The sequence below is a fragment of the Anguilla rostrata genome, chromosome 8 (genome assembly GCF_018555375.3).
Source record: "Anguilla rostrata isolate EN2019 chromosome 8, ASM1855537v3, whole genome shotgun sequence".
In the NCBI taxonomy this organism is placed as follows: Eukaryota; Metazoa; Chordata; class Actinopteri; order Anguilliformes; family Anguillidae; genus Anguilla; species Anguilla rostrata.
In genome coordinates, this window is record NC_057940.1 from 15,804,621 (window position 1) to 15,828,797 (window position 24,177).

At 40.6% G+C, this 24,177-nt stretch overlaps 1 protein-coding gene across 1 annotated transcript in view; it reads left to right on the plus strand.

The window, feature by feature from the left end:
- LOC135260939 (zinc finger and BTB domain-containing protein 47-like) overlaps positions 1 to 24,009 on the plus strand; it is a 39,444-nt gene extending 15,435 nt beyond the window's left edge. Inside the window, exons 2-6 of the mRNA XM_064346694.1 lie at positions 6,804 to 8,183; positions 12,777 to 12,924; positions 15,525 to 15,640; positions 15,789 to 15,933; positions 16,397 to 24,009. Of these exons, the coding sequence (XP_064202764.1) occupies positions 6,804 to 8,183; positions 12,777 to 12,924; positions 15,525 to 15,640; positions 15,789 to 15,933; positions 16,397 to 16,827 (2,220 nt within the window). The 3' untranslated portion in view covers positions 16,828 to 24,009. The remainder of the gene's footprint in view (positions 1 to 6,803; positions 8,184 to 12,776; positions 12,925 to 15,524; positions 15,641 to 15,788; positions 15,934 to 16,396) is intronic.
- Positions 24,010 to 24,177: the final 168 nt, after the last annotated feature.

The window sequence follows — 24,177 nt, forward strand, 5'->3', positions numbered from 1 at the left end:
AGTATTAGGAATTATAAACTGGAAATACCTCCTCCCCTGTGGTTTTGAAAACAGATTGCTGTTAGCTGTTCAGTCACTCGAATATTAGCTTGCTGTGTTCTTCTTGTTTCAGATTCTTTTTCACTATATATTCTCCCAGAGGAGCTCTGTGAGATTGGAAGTATTTGTTTGCCATACCATGTAATATATTTTTTCAGTGGAATAAAGCTCCACTCATTATCTTTGGATTCATGGTCATCTTTGGATTCATTTGACATATAGCCTAATTTGCTTGGATGCCACAGACCTGCCATACAAATTGCATAAGTGAGGTGTCCAGGGGTGTGCTGCCCATTTATATTGTAGTTTTCCCATACAATAAAGGGAACAGTGAATGATGCACAGGGAAAAAAAATAAATTTTTGTTCACTTGAAAACAAGGCTTAGAGTCAACTAGATAATGGGTGTGTCAATGTGATTTTTAGTGACCCAGATATGTACTCCAATCACGTATGTTCATGTATAGACTGGCAGCAGTGCTGTCATTAAAATGAAGTGCAAATAACTTCCAGGTTTTCGATGTGAAATGGTTTTCCATTTCCTTTGAAAAAATCCTGATGACAGATCCCTCCAAAAATGTTTTGTGTTTCTCCATGCGAAAAAGTCTACACCATCACTGTTCAAACCAGTTCTGCCCTGCTTAAGAATCAGATCATCAGTCCTCCTTGTAAAAGCCTACAATAAATGTATTCTCTCTGCAGGCTATGACCAAGAAGTCATTTGTCTCTTATTGATTTCATGGCTTTGGTTCTCCTCAAATCATGACCCAATCCCCCTAATTCTCATGTAGTGCAGTTTGGAAAATCAGCTCTGACACTTCTTGCCTCGAGCCTGGCTTTACTTAGCCGGCGCGTACCTGTTTGTTATGCGGCAAAGTCCGCTCTTTCCCCCTTGATTGATTTTTCCGCACAGCCTCTGGAGACACGATAGCGGGAGCACTCCCTCTTTAAGTCTCTCCTGATGTTTTTAAGATATATGAAGTGACCCGTTTGAGAGATGTCAGGGTGATGGCGTAGGCGGAGTCTGAAGTAGGGGGAATTGGAGCAATCCCACATCTATTGATTTCCTCTGATGGACGTCTCTTGGCAGGCAAACTCATCAGATCTGTGTAGATACCTTTTTTATTGGCACAGGGCACTGTGGGGAATCTTGGATTCCTTCACTTGAGTGTTTAATAGAGAACCACAACCCTACTGTCTGATGCCTCCAATACTGTGGACAAGTGCAGCATTTTCAAATTGAGCGATCGATAAGACTTGAAAGTTGTGACTGGCGTGTTTAATCAAAACTGTTCAGAAGACTACCCTATAATGTATGGCCTTTTTGAAATTCAATTTTTAAATCTTTCATGGCCATGGCTGGAACAGGTTTGACAGCTGACCGTTGGTCAGTCCAAAGCAAGAGTGAGCAACTTTCCATGGGAACTGAAGTCTTTGGCAGGAGTTTGATGCGCACTTGAGAAGATGTCTGGAACACATAGAGTAATCATTCAGCAGTTGTGTTTTTCATTTATATCTAGTTTGATTTTATGTTTTCAAGGAAAGAGAGGTCAGTTGTTGTTTGAGAATAAACACCCTGGTGTAATGTTTTGTTGGGCATCCTGAGAGAATATCATGTCCAAAAGCATATTTACAGATGTATACTGTATACTAGTTCCTTCTGTTTAGAGTTTACCCATCCTTGCTAGGGTAATCCTATCTCAAACTTGGCTGACAGTATACAGATCTTTATGTTAGTATATGAACAAAGACTACACTAACTGTACCTTGAATTGGGGGGATTGAACAAAACTGCAAAGAATCTCTCCTGATACATTCTTACCAAGGCCCCATTTAGTTGCAGTGCAGTTGGTCTACATTCGGTTTTTTTTGTGTGCTTTTTCAGGTAATTCCTAAGCTTTTTTAGTGCACTGTACTCGCATTGCATCTCCCAATTTTGAATGGTGCATGATTTAAATGAATTTAAACCTTCTGCTGCTGCCTTTTGTCATTATGTGGAAGGGAAACTTGTGGTTTGGAATGCGCGAACACCTCAGCCACTCACAGAGGAGATTTGATGAATGCTGACGGGGGTCATGTACTGAGAGACCAGATCAGGTCCTTTGAGGTGAACAGATTGAAGCAGTCTCATCAAAAGGATGCAAAGTGTGTGACTCCTTCCTCCTGCAGCCAGTATAATAAGCAGGCCTCTGGTTTGGAAGAAGGAATATAAACGCTCCCTCTGGCCTGAGGTGCACTTTGTGAGCAGTTCCGGATATCTCAGTCAGGGACGTCGCAGATGGTTGGCTTTAACGGTGGTTACTTTCAACTTTGCTGGCATTTTTTATTTGACTTTTTCTGTTCAGCTGTCCTCAAGGCTGTGGCCTGATGTAAGAAGGGAACAGGAGCCAGGAACATTTTTTTGACGAGGTCCAATCAGGAACTGAAATAAATTCAGAAACCTCAGAAACATGGCTCCCACCGTTTCAAATACATAGTTTGGAAACTATGGGCTGTTTATGGAGTTATAAAGTAATTTGTGGAGATATAAATGCATGCTGATGTTCCCGTGCACAACATTGCTCCAGCTCTTGCTAACTGCCAAAGCTAATGAATGTATGCTTCATTGTTTTTTATTAGTTCGGAATGTATTCAGACTCATAGCATGATTGGACAGTACTGGCAGTGAGCAAATGCTGTTTGCGTGTTGAGTGTTTGAGGGTTTTAAAAAAAACGAAAACATTTCCCTCAGTGTCAGATTCCTCCAGCAATAACTATATGATTGTAGTAGTTGTACAATCCTTAGTTTTTACCAAAATAGTTAAATTAATAAACGTTTCATGTTTCCTGTGCAACTGCAGTTCTTGCCTATTAAGTAATGACTTACTTGAACCTGTAGGTACTTTTCACATTATGGTAAACACGTTCAAATTCCCCAAAAACGGGTACTCAGCCAGGGTGATCTTTACATTTGTGTGATGCAGGCTAAGGATCAAAACAATGCCGTGCTGCAGTCTGTATGCAGAGAAGTCTGTCTACAACATCATCGATTCAGCCGTGCTTACGAGTCAAAACGTCAATCCTCCTTGCGCAGTCGTCATGTGATAAATTCATGCCCTGAGTAAGAACTCATTTGTCTCTTATTGATTTCATGGCTTTGGTTCCCCTCAAATCATGACCCAGTCTCCCTACAATGTTCGTGTAATGCAGATTCGCAGATCAACGGCATCTAGGTGTGGTGATGTATATCCATCAGCTGTTTCCATGGAATTGGCAAATACTGAAAATAAGCCTTGTATTTTGATTTAGACCTTGGACATACAGTGCTCTTCTGTTCTTATGTATTTTATGCGCTGTGATGCAGATCTCTTCACAGCCACATTCTAGCACAACAAATGCTCATTGTGACAACAGGGGAATATTTCATGAAATAATCAGTTCCTGGTAAATTCACTTTGATTCACATTGAAAGTGTTTTTTACCACTTTGTGCTATATAATTTTATTTCATTATATGACCTGTTTATGTCCACTATAGTCTGAACCATAAGGTGAATAGAATCTTTATGTGTACCGTAAGTTTTATGGAACTTTTATGGAACTTTTATGGACTTTATGGAAACAGTAAAGCATATGCGGTGATGGGGAGAAGTAAACGTGTTATCAGTTCATATTTCGCTATTCGTCATGGCAACACTATCGGTGCGCATCACGACAGGGAAGGCTTGCCAAAAACGGCTGAAGCGACTCTAAAACGGAGGCCTTTCAGCCCTCCAGACCGCTTCACGGGAATGGGAAGATTGCGGAGTTTGCCTCTCTGGGGAGAATTGCTTTTTGATTGAGCATTTTTTGAAATGGCATCTTTCATTAGGCCTGTGCCAGTGTTTTATTATCTGTCCTTCTGGAATAAATAATACACGCAGGGGGAGTCCTGATTGAGCACACTGCTCTGAACGAGCCTTAATTCTGACATTTACATGCAGGTGGGGAGACTCGAATGAAACTCTGATTCACTCTTATGACATTATTTTTGCTTTGTTTACATTTTCATGGGCAGTGAAAAGACATACAATGATTTAAGCCAGAAAGAGAGTGTGTGTGTGCGTGCATGCGTACGTATGTGTATGTGCATGTACATGTGTGTCTGTCTGTGTACTGCTCAGAATGCTAATCCTCTTAAGAGCAGCATAAGGTAAAGGGAGTTTATATGGGAAGTATAACATTTAAATTCTGTTACTGTGAATGGTCAAGATAACCATCAGTGGTTGGTGACATCAGGTCAGGTTGCTTGGTGATTATGCCTAATATTTTGTTAATGTATTATAAAACACGTTGTTAGGTGGAAAGATAAATCCTCGGCTTGTGTACCGGCCAGCTGCAGCCTTGTTTCTTGTACCCTTCTCTTTCTGGGTCGGGCGTGGTGGGGAGATCGCCTGAGCCCCCTTTAAGTTTGTAACATGAATTTGACTGCAGGTGGGATTTGGCCATGCTCAGCCCCACATTGGGCTTGGCACTCATGTAAAATGATCACATTTTAAATGTGTCCACCAAAATCCTTATCCACTGTATTAATTTGAAAGAGACGTGGTGTTATTCAATAGACAAAACGCTAAGGCATTGATATTCTGGGGCAGAACTTTCAGAGGCATTAATTAAAGGGAATTGAGGAACACTTTTAAAAACACACTGCAAATTGCTCCCCAGTGCCAAATGTTTCAGAAACATTTAGTGTGCTGCATTAATGGGTATGTGTGGCAGGGGTTTATTTGTGCTTTAAAACTGAAAGCAGAGTGTTCACTAAAAATGACCAATAGTTATGGTGGTGTTATTGTCTCAAATACCATTAAATAAATAATTTGAACCTTACACGAGTGAAATAAGATTCACAAATATTTTATTATATCTCATTTTCTATTTTACAAACTAAATGATTGGTTCACAAATCTCTCCCGAACAGATAAATGTAATAACACATTTTGGCCATTCATTGGATAATGGCATGTGTGGAATCACTTTCGTTCATTTGTGGATTTTTGAGACGTTCCTCACTTCAAGATAACTAAAGGCGTTCACTAAAGGATGCCTTAAAATCTGCTTGGCTGGAGTACACTCTGGAGGGGTGGGGGGGGGGGGACCTATTTGCAGATAAATTTGCACATACACTGGTAAATCTTGTCCCAAAAAGATGTCAGTTCCTGAGGGAATTAGGAGCCTCAGACGAGGAGATGTAGTGGGGGCAGGATGCAGTTTGCCATGCTGAAACGGGCTATGTGCACTTCAGCCTTCTTGATTATTTGCTTAGAATCAGGTGTGTCTAACCTTCCCAAGCATCACTTAATCAGTTCCAAAACACAACAGTTTTCTTTTTTCATGGTTTAATCCTCTTAATGTGGCAAGAGGGCTTGATTTCCCAACGGAATAGGCCTCACATGACATTTTCCCTTTTGAAATAATCCTGTCGAGTTTTAATGCTGATAAGACTGCTTCTGAAACACTGAACTTGTCCCAGCAAGAAGCATTGCTGCTGGTACTGCGTATGTGCTAAAACATGAGAAGCATTCCTAAATGCTTTGCAGATCATTGTCTCTCTCTCTCTAGTTAATGGTTTTGGGAACCGTGTGATGCATCACAGTACAAATAAATGCAATGGACATTCAGGAGTTTATTTATTCATTGACAGCTATGAACTGCATAAAATACCAGTCAATAACATCATGTTGAATCTTGTTACGTGGAAGTATTGTGAACAGTGTAGTACCCTTCTACATCCATAACTCAGAGTTAAGGACAAAGGATTGTAACATTTAGAATACTGGATTTTTTGCTGTCCAGGATGGCTGCAATGTTATGGATATATACATGTCAGTGCCCTGGATCAATATTTTTCTTTAACATTTGATGCAAGCCTCCGTTTTTTCGTCATTCACACAGTTTGCCAGATTAAATTTGGCAACAGCTGAACACGCAGAACTGTTTGTTGTGAAAAGAGTGAACATTTGCTTTTAATTGTGATTCAAAATCAGGGACAGATGTTGATTAAATCCCAGAATGCAATATGTCAGCCCTATTCCCATGATTCTCCAGTACACGTCCCTTGCAAGAAAACAAAACAACTCTTTTCAAGATTTATATTATGTGTGCTCTCCAATGCATGCTATTTTGCCGTGGGCTCTGTTTACTGTCCACCCCTGGTCATAGGTAATACTCTATTTTTCTGTCAAGTCATGCATTGCAATCCGCATGGATTGGAAAATAATGGTTCCATCAGACTGACTAGAGGTTTCTCTGTTCATCCCATAAAAGAAGAAGCACAAAGATTCCTTTCATGAATAACTGGCACCCTGGGTGCCAAAGAATTTTCAATTACAGTATCATTAAAATTACTGAGAAAAATCTATTAAATGAAAACATCCTCTTCATGAATTTTTTTGCCAATTAATTTAGACTTTGAGTTAGATAAAAGCATCCATTTTAAAACTTCATACGGGCCTAGTGAATTGGTCCCCCTATTTTGAAATTTCATAAGAAATTCCTGCATGTGCAGCTGTGTACCATGCTTTCATATTAAGACCCTTAGGCTTAATCAAGTTTTTTAGGTTCGGTTTTCATAGATATGTCATACACAGTGACTGACGCACTAACACCATTGTCGTAGGAATGTATTAAGGGCCTTCAGGCTCATGAAATATAAATTAATTAATATTTTGTCTCTCAGTTGAATGTTAAGGTGTTTTAATTAATTGTTAACAGGATTTCACGTGACCGATTCCCCCTCTGTCTTATGCAGCTGATAGTGGAGAAGACGGCTGACTACCCTTCCACAGAGTTCTCGCTGGTGGAGGATGTTTCTCTCCACTTCACGTGTTTGATGGACAGACTGAACGAGCAGCGTCTGTTTCAGCCTGCGCTTTGCGACGTGGACATCGTGTTAGTGCGCCAGAAGAACACCTTCCAGGCCCACAAGGGGGTGCTAGCGGCCTACAGCCAGTTCTTCCACTCGCTCTTCACCCAGAACAAGCAGCTCCAGCGCGTGGAGCTGTCGCTGGAGTCCCTCACCTCACAGGGCCTGCAGCAGATCCTCAACTTCATCTACACCTCCAAGCTGCTGGTCAACGCCCGCAACGTGCAGGACGTGCTCAACACCGCCGCCGTGCTCCAGATGAGCGACATAGTCGCCTCCTGCCAGGAGCTCATCAGGAACCGGTCTCTGGGCATCGCCGTGGACGCCGCCTCCGCGCAGGACGGGCGGGGTGGCGCTGTCTCCGCCCAGTTTTACCGGGAGGTGAAGCAGGAGGCGGACCCAGCCCACGCTAAGATCTACGCTCGCGAGGGCAGCAGCCCGTACTCTGTGCGGGTGGAGGACGGGACGGGGAAGTCCCATCCCAGCGTTCAGATAAAGCAGTACTTTAAGGAGGAGGGGGGGCAGGGCGGGGCCGGGAGCCTGTGCAAGATGGATGGCAAAGCTGGGGAGTCCGAGAACTCGGACGGCCGAGCCTCCTTCAACCAGGAGCAGATAATCGTGGAGGTGAACCTCAACAACCAGACGCTCAACGTGTCGAAGGGCAGTGAGGGAAAGCCCTCCTCCACCGAGGCCACAGGCTTACTGGGCAGCAGGTGCGGCGAGGGCCAGGACGCAGGGGACGAGGAGGAAGGCAGAGGTGAGGAGGAGGAGGAAGATGAAGAGGAGGAGGAAAACGAGGAGGATGATGAAGATGCAGACATCAGGGAGGAGGAGGACCTAAGCGAGGAGGAAGAGTTGGGCGACAGCAGCGAGGAGGACGAAGAGGAGGTGCCACACGAGGAGATCCACAACATTCCCGAGCTGAAGAAGCTGGAGCGGACTCGGCGGCAGACTAGGGCCTCCGGGGGCACCATGGCGACGGTCTCCGTGCACCAGGCCCTGAGCATGGTCAGGAGGGTCAACAAGGGCCGGGGACGCCACAAGAGGAAGAGGCAGGACAGCGTGGGGCAGAAGGTGAAGCTGGAGGAAAAACAGACCTTCCCCTGCATGAAGTGCCCACGCATCTTCAACAACCGCTGGTACCTGGAGAAGCACATGAACGTCACGCACAACCGCATGCAGATCTGCGACAAGTGCGGCAAGCGCTTCCTGCTGGAGAGCGAGCTGTTTCTGCATCACCAGACCAACTGCGAGAAGAGCATTCAGGTAAGGCCTGGGGGAGGAGGGGCAGGGAGGGGCAGGTGCCTGTGCAAGATGGAGGACGAAGCTGCACATATATTAATATGTTAATATTATGTTAATGTTAATGGATAAAATAATGAGGGGTAAAATTGTGAATTTGAATTTCACCAAATTGGAATTACTGAGGTGGAAAATTTTCTGAAATCCCTTCCTGTGAACAAGCCACCAGGAACAGATATGCTTGAATGCACAACATAGCAACCAGTGTTGCTTCAAGCCAGTGTTGAATTGTTTCTACATTGAAAAGATGCTCTTATCCAGAGTCACATGCACAGCTTACATTCTCGACATGTGATCCACTTGGATCCACAGCTGGATATTTACTAAATCCAGTCAGGTTAGCTGCCTTGCTTAAGGGTACAACGGCAGCACCCCACCTGGCAATCCAACCTACAACTTTGCAGTTGCAAGGAGTTGCAAGTTCCCATATCATTATGCTGCAGCACTCTCCATGAAAACACATGTGGATGTGGAAGAAATGGCACAAGCCTGGAATTAAAATAATATAGGTTAGCCATCTTCTTTGATTGTCCGTGGTGTCCTGCAAGGGCTTCATCACTAATCTGGTCAGACTGTCATTAATGGCTATTTCTCACAAAATTGCCTTCCAAGTAAATGTTTTGAATGCTAATGAGCATATATATATATATATATAATCTGCAGTCCCGCCTCTTTCAGAGGGCAGGAATCTTGCTGCTCTTCCAGTCACACACTGTTTATCCATTTGTATGTTTCTATTTTGGGAAGTTGCAAAGCTAATCTGGAAGTAATGTGCCATCTCATATTAATCACCTTGACATTTGGAATGCATCCCCTAATATTCTAATCTAGCTGTTCACGAAGGTGTGGGGGCAAGGCTTCATCTATCAGGACACCTTATCGCATAATCCTAAATACAATGTAAGACGAATAAGGGGATCTGGTGAAATTTCATTGCTTTTTATTTTCTGTTTGTCTTCTATAGCAACATCTCAGTTATATTGATGGCACAATTTAGCAAGGATGTGCATGCACATTTTTATATTTTTTCTAATAATTCTGAAAACAAAACAAAACAATTCCTTTCAGATAAAGCATGTTATTTCTAAATATGAGAGCTGGAGGTCTGACATGATGGGTCAGTTCTGTATGGTTATTAACATGGAAGACTTATGATTGACAGACCACTAAATAGCTGCCTGATTGAGTAAAATGTAGATGCCATCTTAATTCTGCAATAAACATGGTCTTCAAATGATCAATACCAAATCCTGCTATAATGGGCAATATAAGAACATTATTCCTTTCAGGGTGAAAAAACTCATTTAAAATCTCAACCGAATAAAATAGCCTTGTTATCATGGTATGTTTTCTTTTGTTTTTCATATATCTATTTCAAAAGATCATTTGAGTTTTTGATTGGAAATTGTAATAGTACTTTGACCAGTGATTGGCCAGTCAAGTCTCCACCTGCATATGGTCAATAGGAAACATCTGATCAAAGCAGTGTTGCTTCTGGTGTAAATTTTGTCATTTGCAAATTTTTTAACTGTTATTGTAAGAATAAGATTTGCAACACAAATCCGCTTAATGGCGAGTGAAAAATGAAATCAGCCTGAAATGGTTATATTGTGGCTTTAAAGCACCATGTTGCTTGGAACAGCTGGAAGTCTAAAATAGACTAAATTAAGGCTGGCAAGAGTTGCTTTTTCCCTTTTATCTCTTTCAAGCATCCAGGCTCTTCCTGTGAAAATGGTACTAATTAGTCTCAGCGAGATGCACAGCATCAAATTACAAAGCATTCAAGGATCCCTGCACGTCTCTTATTGTTCATTTGGTTCCACTCTGCAGTGAAGAGCATGCCAAAAGAAGCCTGCTCGGGCGTTCCTCTGGTAGAAGTCTGAGGTCCGTTCCTGGTCACAGAGCACAGAGACATGAGAAGTGGCCTCGTAGCTGGCGCGGAGGGGGCGTTTGTGTGGAGAATATTGTGTGAAGACGAGCGGCCATATGCCGAAGCTGTGGGCGGTTATGAGCTTATTGTTTTAAGGCTGGCAGCTCGCACGCTGGCCGGCACCTGCTGAGTTTGTTTTTCTGCATTACAGTCTTAAAATATTTCCCTTTCAGCTTTAAGACGCTTTCTGGGAAGTGCGAATATGCTGAAGATGATATGCATATCCACAGGGGATAGAAATAGATGTCTTATTTTCCAACTCAGTTAAAAACCATATATGATATACGGGTTTGCAAATGTGACAGATCATGGACTTTTTTTTATATTCATGCACCGCCTCATAAACTGTATTTCTAAACATAGATACCACAATCCTGGCAGTATATGGTCCAGTTATGCATAAAAAATATAAATGTTGTCATAATGGATTAAAAATAGCTATTGGATGTCAGAACAGGAATCTCAATGCCAAGGCACTTTGGCATGTGCTGATTTACATTGAGGCAGCATTCACAATGAAATGCAAAAGCTTAGACTCGTTAACTGCTGGTTAACTGCATGATTATAATAATCATAATTACGTGATGACCTTCCAATGGTCAAGAACTGTGGCCTCTCCAGATATTTACGTGAATGTCACAGAGACATCTGCGTGTCACTGGACCATCTCCCATGCAGAATTGTTCCAGGCTTTGTCTTGTGTTAATTCTTAATGGATGCTGACAGTTATGCTTTGGAATTTTATGCTCTGCTCATTATGCTTTGGGAAACCTACAACTCGGTACTAAAGCACTTCAAGACAAGCTGGGTAACTTTCCAGAGCATTCTACACAACACTGAGGCAGTTTACATTTGGCCTGTCTCTCATGGAGGCCAAACGAATTTGTGTAATGAATGCATTTCAGTCATTATATAACCAGCACTGTTATACAGCCTTTAAACAGTTTTTTTTTTCCTAAAGAAACTTTATTGAATTGAATGCTGCACAGGAGCTCCCAAGTGGCATATTTTGCAGAATTATTTATGTTTACTGCAGTGATGCATTCCATATTGGGACGAGAGCAAAAATGCTGTTCATTTTAAAATGGTAAAAGGGAAAGAAAAAATGCATATGCAGTGTCCTCCAAAGATATTCACACCATTGATTAAGAGCAATGACTGTATGAAATAAGTAACATGAATACTGAGCTATATTTTAATTATGAAATATGTAAAGTATTAATGATTTGATGGAATCAACCAAAAAAGGTTCTGAAAAAATGTATGTGCACCTTCCCTCTATTGAGTGGTCTTTTATACTGTTTTATGAGATTGCTGAACAGATCTTTGACCACTCCTCCACACAGAATCTTCAGATTTTTCCGTTTATACTTGTCGACGCTCTTCAGTTTGAAACACTATTTTTCAATCAGGTTTAATTCTGGAGGCTGTGATGGCCATTCGAAAAACAGTTTTGTGGTTAGTTGATTCTTAGGTATGCTTGGGATAGTTGTCTTGCTGCAGTATCCATTTGTGGCCACATTTGAGTTTCCTGGCAGAGGGAACCATGTTTTTGGCCAACATGTCTGGGTACTTGCTGGAGTACATGATTCCATTGACCTTAAAAGCCATGGGACTAGTAGAAGCAAAACAGACCCACAACATCAGACACCACATTTCACTGCATATTATGTTATTTTTAACGTAACTGTCCTTCTTCCAGTACAAAATCCATTGATGTGATTGGCCAAAAAAAACTAAATGTTTGTCTCATCTGACCATAGCACCTGGTTCCAATTCAAGTTCCAGTGCCTTTTAGCAAACTCCAGAGGCCTATTTTTGTAGATTGCCCTCAGTGGAGGCTTTTTCTGGCAACCATTCCAAAGCCACTAGTCTCTGTCAACTTCTGAAAAGAAGTCATTTCCATTTGCTGTAACAGTTTTGTAATATATCTACAGCATGCGAGCTCAAGGTCAACTTTAAAATTGAATATGCTGTTTAGCTTACAGTTTGGTCATTTCACAGTGGAGAAATCTGACATTTCCTTCCACACGAATATCATTTTCTGCTGTGATCGTGTGATATGACTGACTCTATCTATAATGCATGACTGATGAATGGGCACTTGATTTATACTCCTTGCAACAGTCAGAGTTTTCCCAATTTCCGTATGTGCTTTCAAATCATATACAAGGGGGCCGTCAACATTTTTAGGCAATTATTTCTTTCATTAAATGTTTAAATTTAATTTTTTTTATTAAAATGATGTTTTCCACCTCACTTAAATGGTTTGTCCTCATCTTCGGTAGTCCATAAAGCACTGTTAGGAGTTGTCTCTATACAAAGTAAGAGCACTGTGATTTGCAAGTATAATAAACTAAAATGCACAGAGAGAAAAAGAGGCCAGAGAAAACATGGAATTTCGCAGGAAATAGATTTCCAATTCACAAGATTTTAAAACTAGGTTGCATTTGTTGTATTTAGAAAGAGATTTTCATCATGAATACATGTCAGGGTGCTGGACAACTTGTGTAATTAAAAAGGCAAGGTGAGGTTATTGTCGCACGTTTTTTTGTTCCCATTTTAATTCTGGAATTCACCCTGCGTTTGGCTTCAGCTTGTGTCATATGCTGTCTGATCACTTTCAGTGTGTAACCTGTGGCAAGGCCTTCAAAAAGCTGTGGTCGCTCCACGAACACAACAAGATTGTCCACGGCTATGCAGAGAAGAAGTTCTCATGTGAGATCTGTGAGAAGAAGTTCTACACCATGGCCCATGTCCGAAAGCACATGGTTGGTGAGTATGATGTGTAATTCATCATTCATCGTTGTGTGAATCTTGCCGTATGTGGAGCTACATCCTGCTTTGGTTGGTATCCCATAGGTTTGGCCAAAAGAATGTTTAGTTCTTATTTGCTTCAAATTTTTTGGTTTATTTCTGTTACTCCCTTTTTGTGAGAAGAGCAGTGTATGAAATTAATTCATGGAAAGATTACACTGTACACTGCTGTATTTTGTCCAAAACCTTCATGAACTATGCATAACACTTTTATTAGCGTGTCACAATCTGTTAATAAATCCTTCCTAAGCAAATTCTTGGCTTTAGAAGGATAATACAACACAAGTGAATTTTGTTTTGAAGTGAAGTGCTGAGGCCTTCCTCTCACAGGGCTTTTGATGAGTGATGGTGATGTAAACAGGCCGCGGCTTGCCAAGCGGTCACACAGACACAAAGGGCCCATCAGTAAACCTATCCTAGCACTCCAGGGGCCAGAAGTGTAGTACGGTGAGCAGGAGGCTGCAACCATAGGCTGCTTGGTTCAAACCCGTGCTTGGGCCACTGCTGATTATTATTCAAACGGCACCAAATGTTGTTTCTGTGAGAAATTAAAGGTATTTTGTCAGATCAGCCAAATGTTTATTAACCTGCATTTTAAGGGACTTTTCCTTTACTTAGCAAGAGCTTTATCCAATCAAATAATATCCAGCTAAACACTTTCCTAAGGGTTCATTTGAAAAGCTGTTCTGAATGTGCACAGAGAAGTCAAGCCTCAATGATATGCTAAGTACATGCTAAATGATAACTGCAGGGCAAAATATTGATTATTATTCCATTTAGACACCTAAGGCGCCCTTTGCTGTGAATAGGACAATGAAGGTAATCATTTCTGGGTGTTTGAGTCAGTCGTGTGTTACAGAATTTTCAACCCTGGATGTGACTGTCTGGCAAACAAATTATGATGATAATCATTAATAACATTCAAGATTCACATTTTTTCTGATGAACAGAATAAACTGCAGTTCCCTACATTGAACCTGGCAATATACCTCCAATCCCCCAGCCCCACCCAATAGATAACCCAGTTCTCTGCAGTGGCTCACACATTAATGTGGTAATTAAATACCTTCATCCTGTATGGAGAGAATTGCCTACAGCCACAGATTGGTTTATTCCTCAGCAACCAATATATTCCACCTGTCCTTGTCTGACCTGAGGATATTATTGTGCCTCTTTAATGTGAAGCTCAAATGCGTCGTCAGTCTCATTTTGCTGTTGTGCAGGCATTGTGATCATATACATGTATAGCACTGGGCACATCTTCATGACTAATGTGCTTTTCCTTTCTTATCATGTGTTTACATTCTCATTTATTATTTACAGTAGGCTACGCTATTAATATTGGTTTGTGCATGAGAAAAATGTAATTACCTTAAAAAAATGGAAAATTATCCTTGTAAAGAATATGAGAATATTGAATCTGTCGCTGTCCAAAATGGTATAATGTCTCAGGATATCAAGTTTTGAAATCTGCATGAAATCTGACCTGATGTAACGATTGCTTTCATGAAGATAGCACTGACAGCGGCTAAAAAACATTGTATGGTGTTTCTCTTCTGCAGTTGTAGTTTTGCTAGAAAAAATATATACGTGTATCGATATTCAAATGTACACAGTATTTATGTGTTTTTGATATTCATATGTGGAACAAGAAATATGACAAGAGGATGATGTCCAGAAGGCTTGGTTGCTCTCTTCAGTGCCCTTAAATGAGGAACATTCTTCTAATGGCTGTTATATGACCATAGTTGTATTTTACGTTACTATAGTAACTGTCATCACAGTACTCTTAGTATAACGTCACTCGGACCTCATCCCCGGCTGGGAAAATTAGGCTTTGTTTACGTTTGATTCATACCTCATCCGAATCTAATAAGGTTACTTCGGTTGATAAGTTAGCTACTTTTCAACTTCAACTAAATGAGTAGGCTATATTTGATAACATCACGTTTGAGCCCTTTCAGCCAATGTCAGTAGAAGAATATACGGACAGCGATTATGTTACTGAGCCCGGTGATCCTATGCTTGTACATTTAATCTCTCAAACTAACGTTACCAACACAAGCGAAAATTTCTAATAAATCTTTGCACTTGTTTATTGCGTTGCCTGGCAACTGTGACAGTTGTAGGAACTGTATTTGCGGATCCGTATTAAAAGCAATGCTTTGCTGCATTCTATCGTTTTTAATGCAGTGTTGAACTGTTGCCTAAAACTGGTGCACAAACGCAATTATCACACTATCATATGTTATGCTGTACGTCAGCACGGATGTGCTGGTTGACGGCACTCTGCTTCTTGCCTGTGAATACAGTAGGCCTACACCCGTGCTCAGGATCACTATAACATTCTCTTGTGCGATATTGCATAATCATACACAGATTTATGAAAGCCTGAATTCCATTGTATTTATGATTGAAAGAGACTTGAAGAAATGAAAAACGGAGATCGATTGGGTCAGTTATTGGGATACAGCAAGCAAAAGTCCATCCTCTGAGTATTGATTATTAGCCCCAGCTCAGCCTGATGTTTGAAGCCTGATCCTTTCTTGTGCCCCCAGCTCACACTAAGGACATGCCTTTCACATGTGAGACATGCGGCAAGTCCTTCAAGCGCAGCATGTCCCTCAAGGTGCATTCCCTGCAGCACTCTGGGGAGAAGCCGTTCAAGTGTGAGGTACTGTTAGATATGGTACCACATATAAACATGGCTATATAAAGATTTACATATTTACATGCATCCCATATGTGTGTGGAAATGCATACATGCATATATATATATATGTATATGTACAGTACATAGTATAGTGCCTTCTTTGTTACAGAACTGCAGTGAACGCTTCCAGTATAAATACCAGCTGCGCTCCCACATGAGCATCCATATTGGACACAAGCAGTTTATGTGCCAGTGGTGCGGCAAGGACTTCAACATGAAGCAGTACTTTGACGAGCACATGAAGACTCACACTGGTAAGGAGAGTTACTCTAACGCAGTAGAGCAGTGGTTTAGCCTACTGTCACTCCAACCTTGTAGAACAGTGGTATGGTCTACTGCTACTCTAATGGAGTAGAGCTGTGTTGTTCCCTCTTGGTCCTGAGGGTTTAAGAGCAGCTGACTGACCCCCGAAACAAAAACTGTCTCAGGTTACTGTTCACTCAGTGGCTCCAGGTAAATAATTAAAACCTGAAAGGGAACTGTGCACTAAACCAGCAGGAGAGTCTCAAGTGGACACCACTGTAGGAGAGCATTTGTTTTGCTTTGTTAACGGATACCACACCATGGAGTTTTGACAGGATGAGCCGCCCGGCCGCCCCTTGGACAGCGTTTGTAATGCACAATGAGTATGTGGAGTCTGCTTTGTGTTTGCGCTCATGCACAGTGAATGTTTCCCATGTCATCTGTGATGTCATCTCTCCCACTCCTCTGTTGCAGGAGAGAAGCCATACATCTGTGAGATCTGTGGGAAGAGCTTCACCAGCAGGCCTAACATGAAGCGTCACCGCCGCACGCACACGGGCGAGAAGCCCTACCCCTGCGACGTGTGCGGCCAGCGCTTCCGCTTCTCCAACATGCTCAAGGCCCACAAGGAGAAGTGCTTCCGGGTCAGCAACCCCGCCACCTCCGAGGCCAACCCACTCAGCCTTGACCCCGTCTCCCCGGTTACAAACATCGACACAGCCCTCAGTCAGGCGGAGCCGCTTATGCCGTCGACGCCAGCCGGCGACGTAGCCTCGCCCCACGCCCACCTCTCCCTCCCTCTGCTCCACTCGATGGGGGGTCTCTCCTCAGCATCCCCCCTGCCCTCCCTGCCCCCCCTTCCTCCCCTTTTCCCCACTGGAAGGATTAACTCCAATAATAATTAATCATTGGTGTTTTTCTTCTCTATATTTTCCTCACTGACAGAATCCCAGGGGAGGGAGACCATGACCTCACTCAGCCAAACTCAGAATAGCAGACAAATTCAACCCTCCAGGGCTCCTTCAGCTTATGTTTCCTAGCCATTCGTAGGAGTGTCCCTGTTCTCTGACACGCTATTTGGTTTCAGAGGCTGCGAACAGAATATAGAGATCGTATTTACATAGCAGAATTTTATAAATGTGTATTAAAAAGTTTTAACCTGTATCAAAAGCCCTTAACCTTTTTTCCACGTGGAACCTTGGCCATTTCTTTTTTTGTAGGTTCTTTTCTTAAAGTTTTTGTGAGCGTTGGCTGCTGGGTAATGCCACACTCGAGTGCTGCTTTGCTGCATTTGGGATTTGCACAGGCTTTCCCATGAATCTCTGCTCCGTGCTATGTAAGGAAGACTCAGTACAGAACTTTCACTTGCAAAACCTTCAACATTTTGAGCTGAACAGAATGTTTTTATGTTTTTGTTTAGTTTCATTCTTTTGTTATTTTCCTGAGGAGCTGCTGGGGATGATGTTTCTGGGGAGTCCAGGTCCACAAGCTCCCTGGGGAAAAACACTCTCCTCATCCATCCAATCGATGCTCTTTTATCCTTCTGGGTGTTTCTTCAGAGGTTCCCTGGGGTATATGAGTGGTTCCTTGGAGGGATGCCCCCAGATAAAACACTGTCACACACAGCCCTGAAAAAGGTCAAGGCCAGTGGTGGTTCAACGTAAACCAATGGTACAGATACTTTGAACTCGGTTGGAGTTGTCTAATGGTCCCCCTCAAGACAAGATGATGGTGGATATTTGTAACAACTTTGCCACATCTATGACAAAGAAGATATAAGCATATTTTTATTTTCCTTGTAGCCGATGTAGCAGTCCCACTGATTTTACGTGTCTCACCAGTGATATCAAAATGCTTGTTCGTCTAAGTGTGTTCATATTGCGTCGCAATAATCAAATCCTGCGAGCGTAGTTTATAGGGTGATGCTATGCTGCATTTATTAACCATTCTGCTGCCATTTTTACTCCCAAGCGGTGTTTATGATGCACTCTAATTATGTCCTCGGTTTCATTGTGATGTTAGGCATGTAATGCCATTTTTAAGGTTTTTAAAAAAAGCATGGATGTGTGAAACTGTGCAGGGCACAGTGGAAATGTTGCAGTTCTGTTGTAAGGTTGTGAGAGGGTTTCTGTGGAACACAGTCTCTTGACCAGTTGGTCATTAAATATTGAGGTCAATTTAATCAAACTCTTTGATCCCCAAGGGCAGTCTAAAAGTCTGTAAAAGATACTGCTGCTCAAACTACACAAATCTTTGCTTACATTAAGCAATTTTTAAAAAGTTTATATGACATTTCCTTAGCACTTGGATTAGTAGCGCCCCTACCCTTATGTGTGCTTATTATAAGCCTCAATGCTTCGTATCATGGTCACAAGACCATATGACAACACTGGCAACACTCACAAGTGAAGCTCAGCCCACAACAGAATAATCAATTCCAGTCCATCTCGGATCTGAAATTTCTCACACAGACAAACAGCCCTGTTTCGTATTAAAATTGACATGAATAGTTGAAATTCACTGTGCGGTTTTAGTCACTGGCTTATAAATTCAGTTTCTTACCAGTTCAGCTTATTGGAGATCATGTTTGTCGATCTCATAGCTGGTGTAGGAAAATGCCAGTTTAGCTGACAGTAATGTAGTGTTAAGTAATAAAAGCATATAGGAAAATTTGATCATTCTACAGAATGGCAGGAATTTTCTGATGTCCTTCTCAGTGTAGTATTGACAGTGAAGTTTGACAGTGCAGAGGACCAATCTGTAGGCCCCTGGTCCACTGTTTCACATTTAGGTTTTATTGATGTGAGGATCTAATTAATTTCCCTGCCAGGTTGCCAGTGGCGACATGCCCTGTTTTATGGCATGCATTTTAATGCAGTGCAGTCTAAACACCTGGTGCTTATAAAGTTTGAAATGAGCTGAACAATCAATTTCAGCTATATGTGCACTACAAAAAATAGTTACAATGTTATTCAGATATGTAATGCAAGAATCATACTTCTTGCATTTTTACTGCATTTTCCAGAGTATTTTCAATGTGGTGAAAAAAACATATACTGTTGAAATATGTTCTCGATTCATTTATTTTTCCTTTCTGGAAGGCTATAAGAATGAGATTGGAGTGCCCACAGGGACAGAGATCATTTCTTTGCAGGAAGCACTATCGTACTGTTGTGTAGATTACGGAGATATTTCAAACTTCCCACTCCTCCTCATTTCTTCTGTATTGTGTCCCACACAACCATCTGCACCACTGTGTGGTTCATCCAGCCAGCCAGTGTTCCCAGTGGAGCTGTGTTTGGCGCCGAGCGTTACTGAATTCATATAGGGATCCGCGCAAGTCCTGCAGGAACAGGGAACAGGACTGATTTTAACAGGTGGCCTGAGATAAAACTGAACATGTAGATTCCATTTTAATAAGTTTGAATCAATTTTCGTATTTAAGTCTGCAGCTTCAATATGTGACCAGAAAATAGCTACTACGTATGACAGACAGGACCTGCATCTTCATGGTAAATCTGTAAAGCTGTTGAGTGCATCACGAGTGTATGTGGTCACAGGGTTACCTTTAATTAAAATTTTGATTTGGCCCGGTACTAATGTTGGTTGAATCTTGGCCACATATACTGGGATCAGTCTTTATGAGTCCATCCTTCATTTTAAACAGCAGTACACGAGAATTGTCCCCTTCAGACTTCATTGGAAATCATTGCATCACTTTACATAAGCTTTAGCCCTAGAGAGTGTTTATGGTAAAATCATTGTCATTAGTCTGGCAAGTTGGTAGACTTCCTTGTTATCTGTTTAACCTTGGGGAGTAACACCCAAACATATAAGTGCAATTTCATCCTTTTGTTTGTTAGACAAATGCACTTTTTTACAACTATATTACTTGGATTGAAATACAAGATTTGAAATGATAAATAAATGCAAAGCCAGATTTGTAGAGGGATGGTGGATCTTTCTGCCTGTTGTTTTGGTGCATAGTATGTGAGCTTGCATTATACTTGCATAGTGCAGAAAAAAGGCCTGTTCCTTTTGTGCAGTATTTATGATCTTATTCATATAAAAAATACACATTTATGTGTACATGCAGTATAGACAGGAAAGATTCCTTTTTGTAGAATGGACATTTTTCCCTTTGTTTACATCTGATTGAGAGAAACATGAATGTTATTTTGAGTGTTGGCAGGTACTAATGAAAGTATTTGAAGTCACGATAAGCTTTTGTATCTGTAGTATGCTGTTGTATTCTTCTTTATTTTTTTTTATTGGCGAAGCACCTTATGAAGTAGTAATACATGTTTAATAACGTTACATTGTGTTGAGAAGTGTGATAACGGTGGGAAGGGTGTGATGACTGTGGCTTGGTGTTAAACCAAAAGTATGAAAAGTTTGAATTTGGTAAAAAAAAAATGTTTCAATTCGTTTTTTTGCCTTTGACTTTATAACTGTTGCAGAATCCTGATTGGCTGCTTGTGCATGGTCCAGGTTAGATATTGTCTGGAACTTACCACTGTGGCAACACTGATTGGACCTTTCTTCTGGACCTGTTGAATCCCCAGCCCCTATTGGTTGTGGCTTAGTGTCACTCAGTGTCAGCAGGTGTGGCAATCAGTGGATGGGCTCTGTGTCCTAATCCAGTCCTGTGGGAGTGGTTGCACTTTAACTCATAGAGCATAGTCTCCCTCTTGTGGTTGCAAAATGTGAACTACATTCACTGAGTAACATGCTTGCTTATGCATTCATAAAGGGACATTTGAAGTCTTTTTATATATACCCACATCCTTTTAAATACATTCCTGTATGGATATGACAGGAATTACACCTCTAAATATTGCATATACTTCCCCTGAATAATATTTTTCATTTCTATGAGATTTTATCCCTACTGTTGACTGTAATCATAAATTTTTGCCAGTAATAAAATTAATAATAATAATAATAAGAAGAAGAAGAAGAAGTAGTAGGTTCCAATTTTTTATTCCTCCTGAGTTAGTCATACAGATTAACTACAGAAATAAGATATGATCAGACTGGGTTAATTCAGTTTTTAAGAAAAAATTTCAATATATCTAGGTAAATGCGGACAGATATTGCCAAGTGTTTGTATTATTTGAGTCTTGGATGTCAGGCATTCTTTTTCATTGTCCGTGTATGTTTAAACATACAGTATACACAGACACATACATTTAGACTTTTTATCCTGCAACAACTAAACAATTACATTTTTTATCTGTTATTATCTTTGCAGAATGGATGTATTTGTGTATAGATTTAGGCTGCCCTGAGCTTCAAGGAGACCACTAGGAGAGTTTGTTGTATACTGAAGAAGGATAATAATTTTTTGCACCCGTTTTCAACAGTGTTCTAACCTAGACATAGCTCTTATGAATGGGAGAAAATGGTAAACTTTAGAAGCTAACATGGTATGAATGGAAAGTAAATCATAAAGTCTTTTTTTAATCAGAAGGCTTTTCTGATGTAGACTTTTGTGTTTGGATTAATGTCATTGCTGTTGAGAGTCTTTTTTTTTTTCTTTTTTTTTACTTTTGATTTCTTGAATAAGGTGCTGAATGGGGGGGGGTACATTGTGTGGGTAATGTGGACAGTGCTGAGATACTGTCCACATCAGAGCTACTCATCTCACAATGTGTGGCATGATGTCTGGCCTATATCCAGAGCTAATAGGCTTCAGTAAGCAGGCCTGCCTTCTCAGCCTAGATCAGACTTTAACATGCCATTAGAGTTTGTCACAGTGTCACTCTGTAGACTGGGGTATGGGAGATGTGGAGTGAAGTGAAGTATTAAGCTATTTTAGGGAGCGTGGCCTGAAGTGAATTTGTTTTTGGTCCCACTACAATTTACAAATTTGAACTCCGCAATCAATCTCAACAAGGAGTTCAGCTTAAATGCGACAGGAAAACTCAGTTATGTTGCTGATTGGTGCTGTTGTCATGTTCCTGTTTAGATCTGTTTTTGTGTGACCACAAGAATAAAGCCCTAACCAGATATCCCTGGTACAGATAACTTAATTGGTTTATTTAAATAAGCAACAGTGCTTCATTTTGCCAACAGGTTGAGTTTAAAATGCGTAAATAATACTGAACACAACACAGTGGTACATCAGTAGTCTGTTCTAAATAGTGCCATACTGCATTTTATCACACTTTATGGCCAAATTCCCTACATGTAATAATTTATTACTGAGAAAAATAAGATGGTGACATTATTTCCATCGGAGTATACTTAGATACTGATATATCAACATGCTCTTGTATTTCGATGTGGAAACAATCATTTCTTACTTTATTGCATTTCAAAAAAAAAAAAAAAAGATTTGAATAATTGCAGTCATTCATGTGAAGCTCTGACAAGCAGCAACAGCTGCAGCAAAAGTGCTCCTCTTTGATGATGGCAGATGTTAATTGAGCTTTAATTTGTGGTCGTGTAGGGAATATCTTTAACCTTTAAACTATCTTTGCCCTTATTAGGCCTCAGACAGACAGAGGGTATTTTTAAAATGAGGTTACGTGTAAAACATTGTGCATCTTGCAACTAAGTAAAGGATTTAAGTATAGTGCCGTCACTGTCATATAAAAGTATTTTCCCCCTCCCTGATTTCCTATATTATTGCACAATTGTCACACTGAATGGTTTCAGATCTTCAGACAAAATGTAATATTAGACAAAGGGAAGCTGAGTAAACACAAAACACAGTTTGTCTATAGTATCTGAAACCATTCAGTGTGACAAATATGCAATAATAGAGTAAATCAGAAAGGGGCAAATACTTTTTCATGGCACTGTAAATGAAGCAATTTATTGAAAGTGCATTATCTTTGCAATCCAGACTTACTTTGTAGATGTTTATAGATTATAAATCAGTCAGTCTAGGATGTGTGACCAATAGTGGATTTTGCAGGGGTTGTTTCAAATTGATATCGAATTTCAGTATCAGAGGTGGGAAAAAAAACTCAGTAAAGATGTTAAAACTATGGTTGTGCACAATTATACATGTTGAACTGATGCTTTAAAAATAGAAGTCTCCCATAAATTTGATAGAAATTGATTTTTTAGCTCTGGGATGAATTTTCAGTATGACCAAGAAAAAGCACAGAAAGATGATGGCACTTTTCTTTAAGAGAAATAGTTTGTTTCTGGTCTGAATGTGTGAACTGTTTACAGGCTTCAGATAAAGAGGAAAATGTATTTTGTTTCTGTTATTCCAAAATGTTGTTTTTAATGTTGTGTTTTTCATTTTAAGCTTTTTGCTGCTACTGTAGTAAGGGCTTTTTAGCCAGGCAGAACGTACGTGGCCTTCTTGCACAGACCAAAAGGATAAATATAAAATGTGCACCCAGTTTGTGGATGTGGGTTTGAAAATAGCAAGTGTCTCTACTGTAGGTCTATCATAAAGGTCTATCATAAAGGTAGCATGTAGATAAGGTTGTGAATTACAGATTTTTTTTTTTTTACATGAAAGTATGCAATAGGAAAGCCAATGATATGTTTCACTGGAGGAACGTGAGCACTTTTAGCATTATTTTTATATTTTTTGTTGTATATCTATCCATGTGTAAAATGGTGGAGGCTATTGAATGAGGAGCAGCGGAATAAAACGAGTTAAAACTGTTTAGCATGTGTTGAGGGGAAGATGTCGGGGACAATCCATTTGTTTCATTGTATTTGGTTCCCTTGAGGAAGAAGCCTTTTAATTGCATTTTAAAAGACAAATTGCAAATAACCTTTTTTTGTTTGTTTTGTAAATGTTTTCACTGAAACGGATTTCCCATCCACATCCTTCTTTCCCTTCCAAAATCTAGTGAGCCAATCTTTTGCTACAGTATGTAAACACAATGTCTTAGCTAACTCCAGTGTATATAAACCACATGTAGACAGTAACTTTTTGTGGTTATATAAACAAAATGTTAAAACCAATACAAAGATGATTGTGTCTAGAGGTGCTAATAATAGTCAATTAATCTATGTCATTTATTGTATTGGCTAGTGTATGTTGTCTGTAACACGAGAAAGAGAGAAAAGTATCCTTTCGGTATTAAACAATATAGATATATATTATTCCACATGTTGTGTGTCCTGTGGTCATTGTCTGCCTGGGAAAAAGTATCCCTAGGGTGGGAGAACGGAGGGATTCTTTGCCTTTGGGGGCTGAGAGGCATTGCTCCATTCTTTGTGTACACTTTTACCAGGTTCCCCACATGCTTTCTGGAACATTCCTCTGGTTTCTCTGT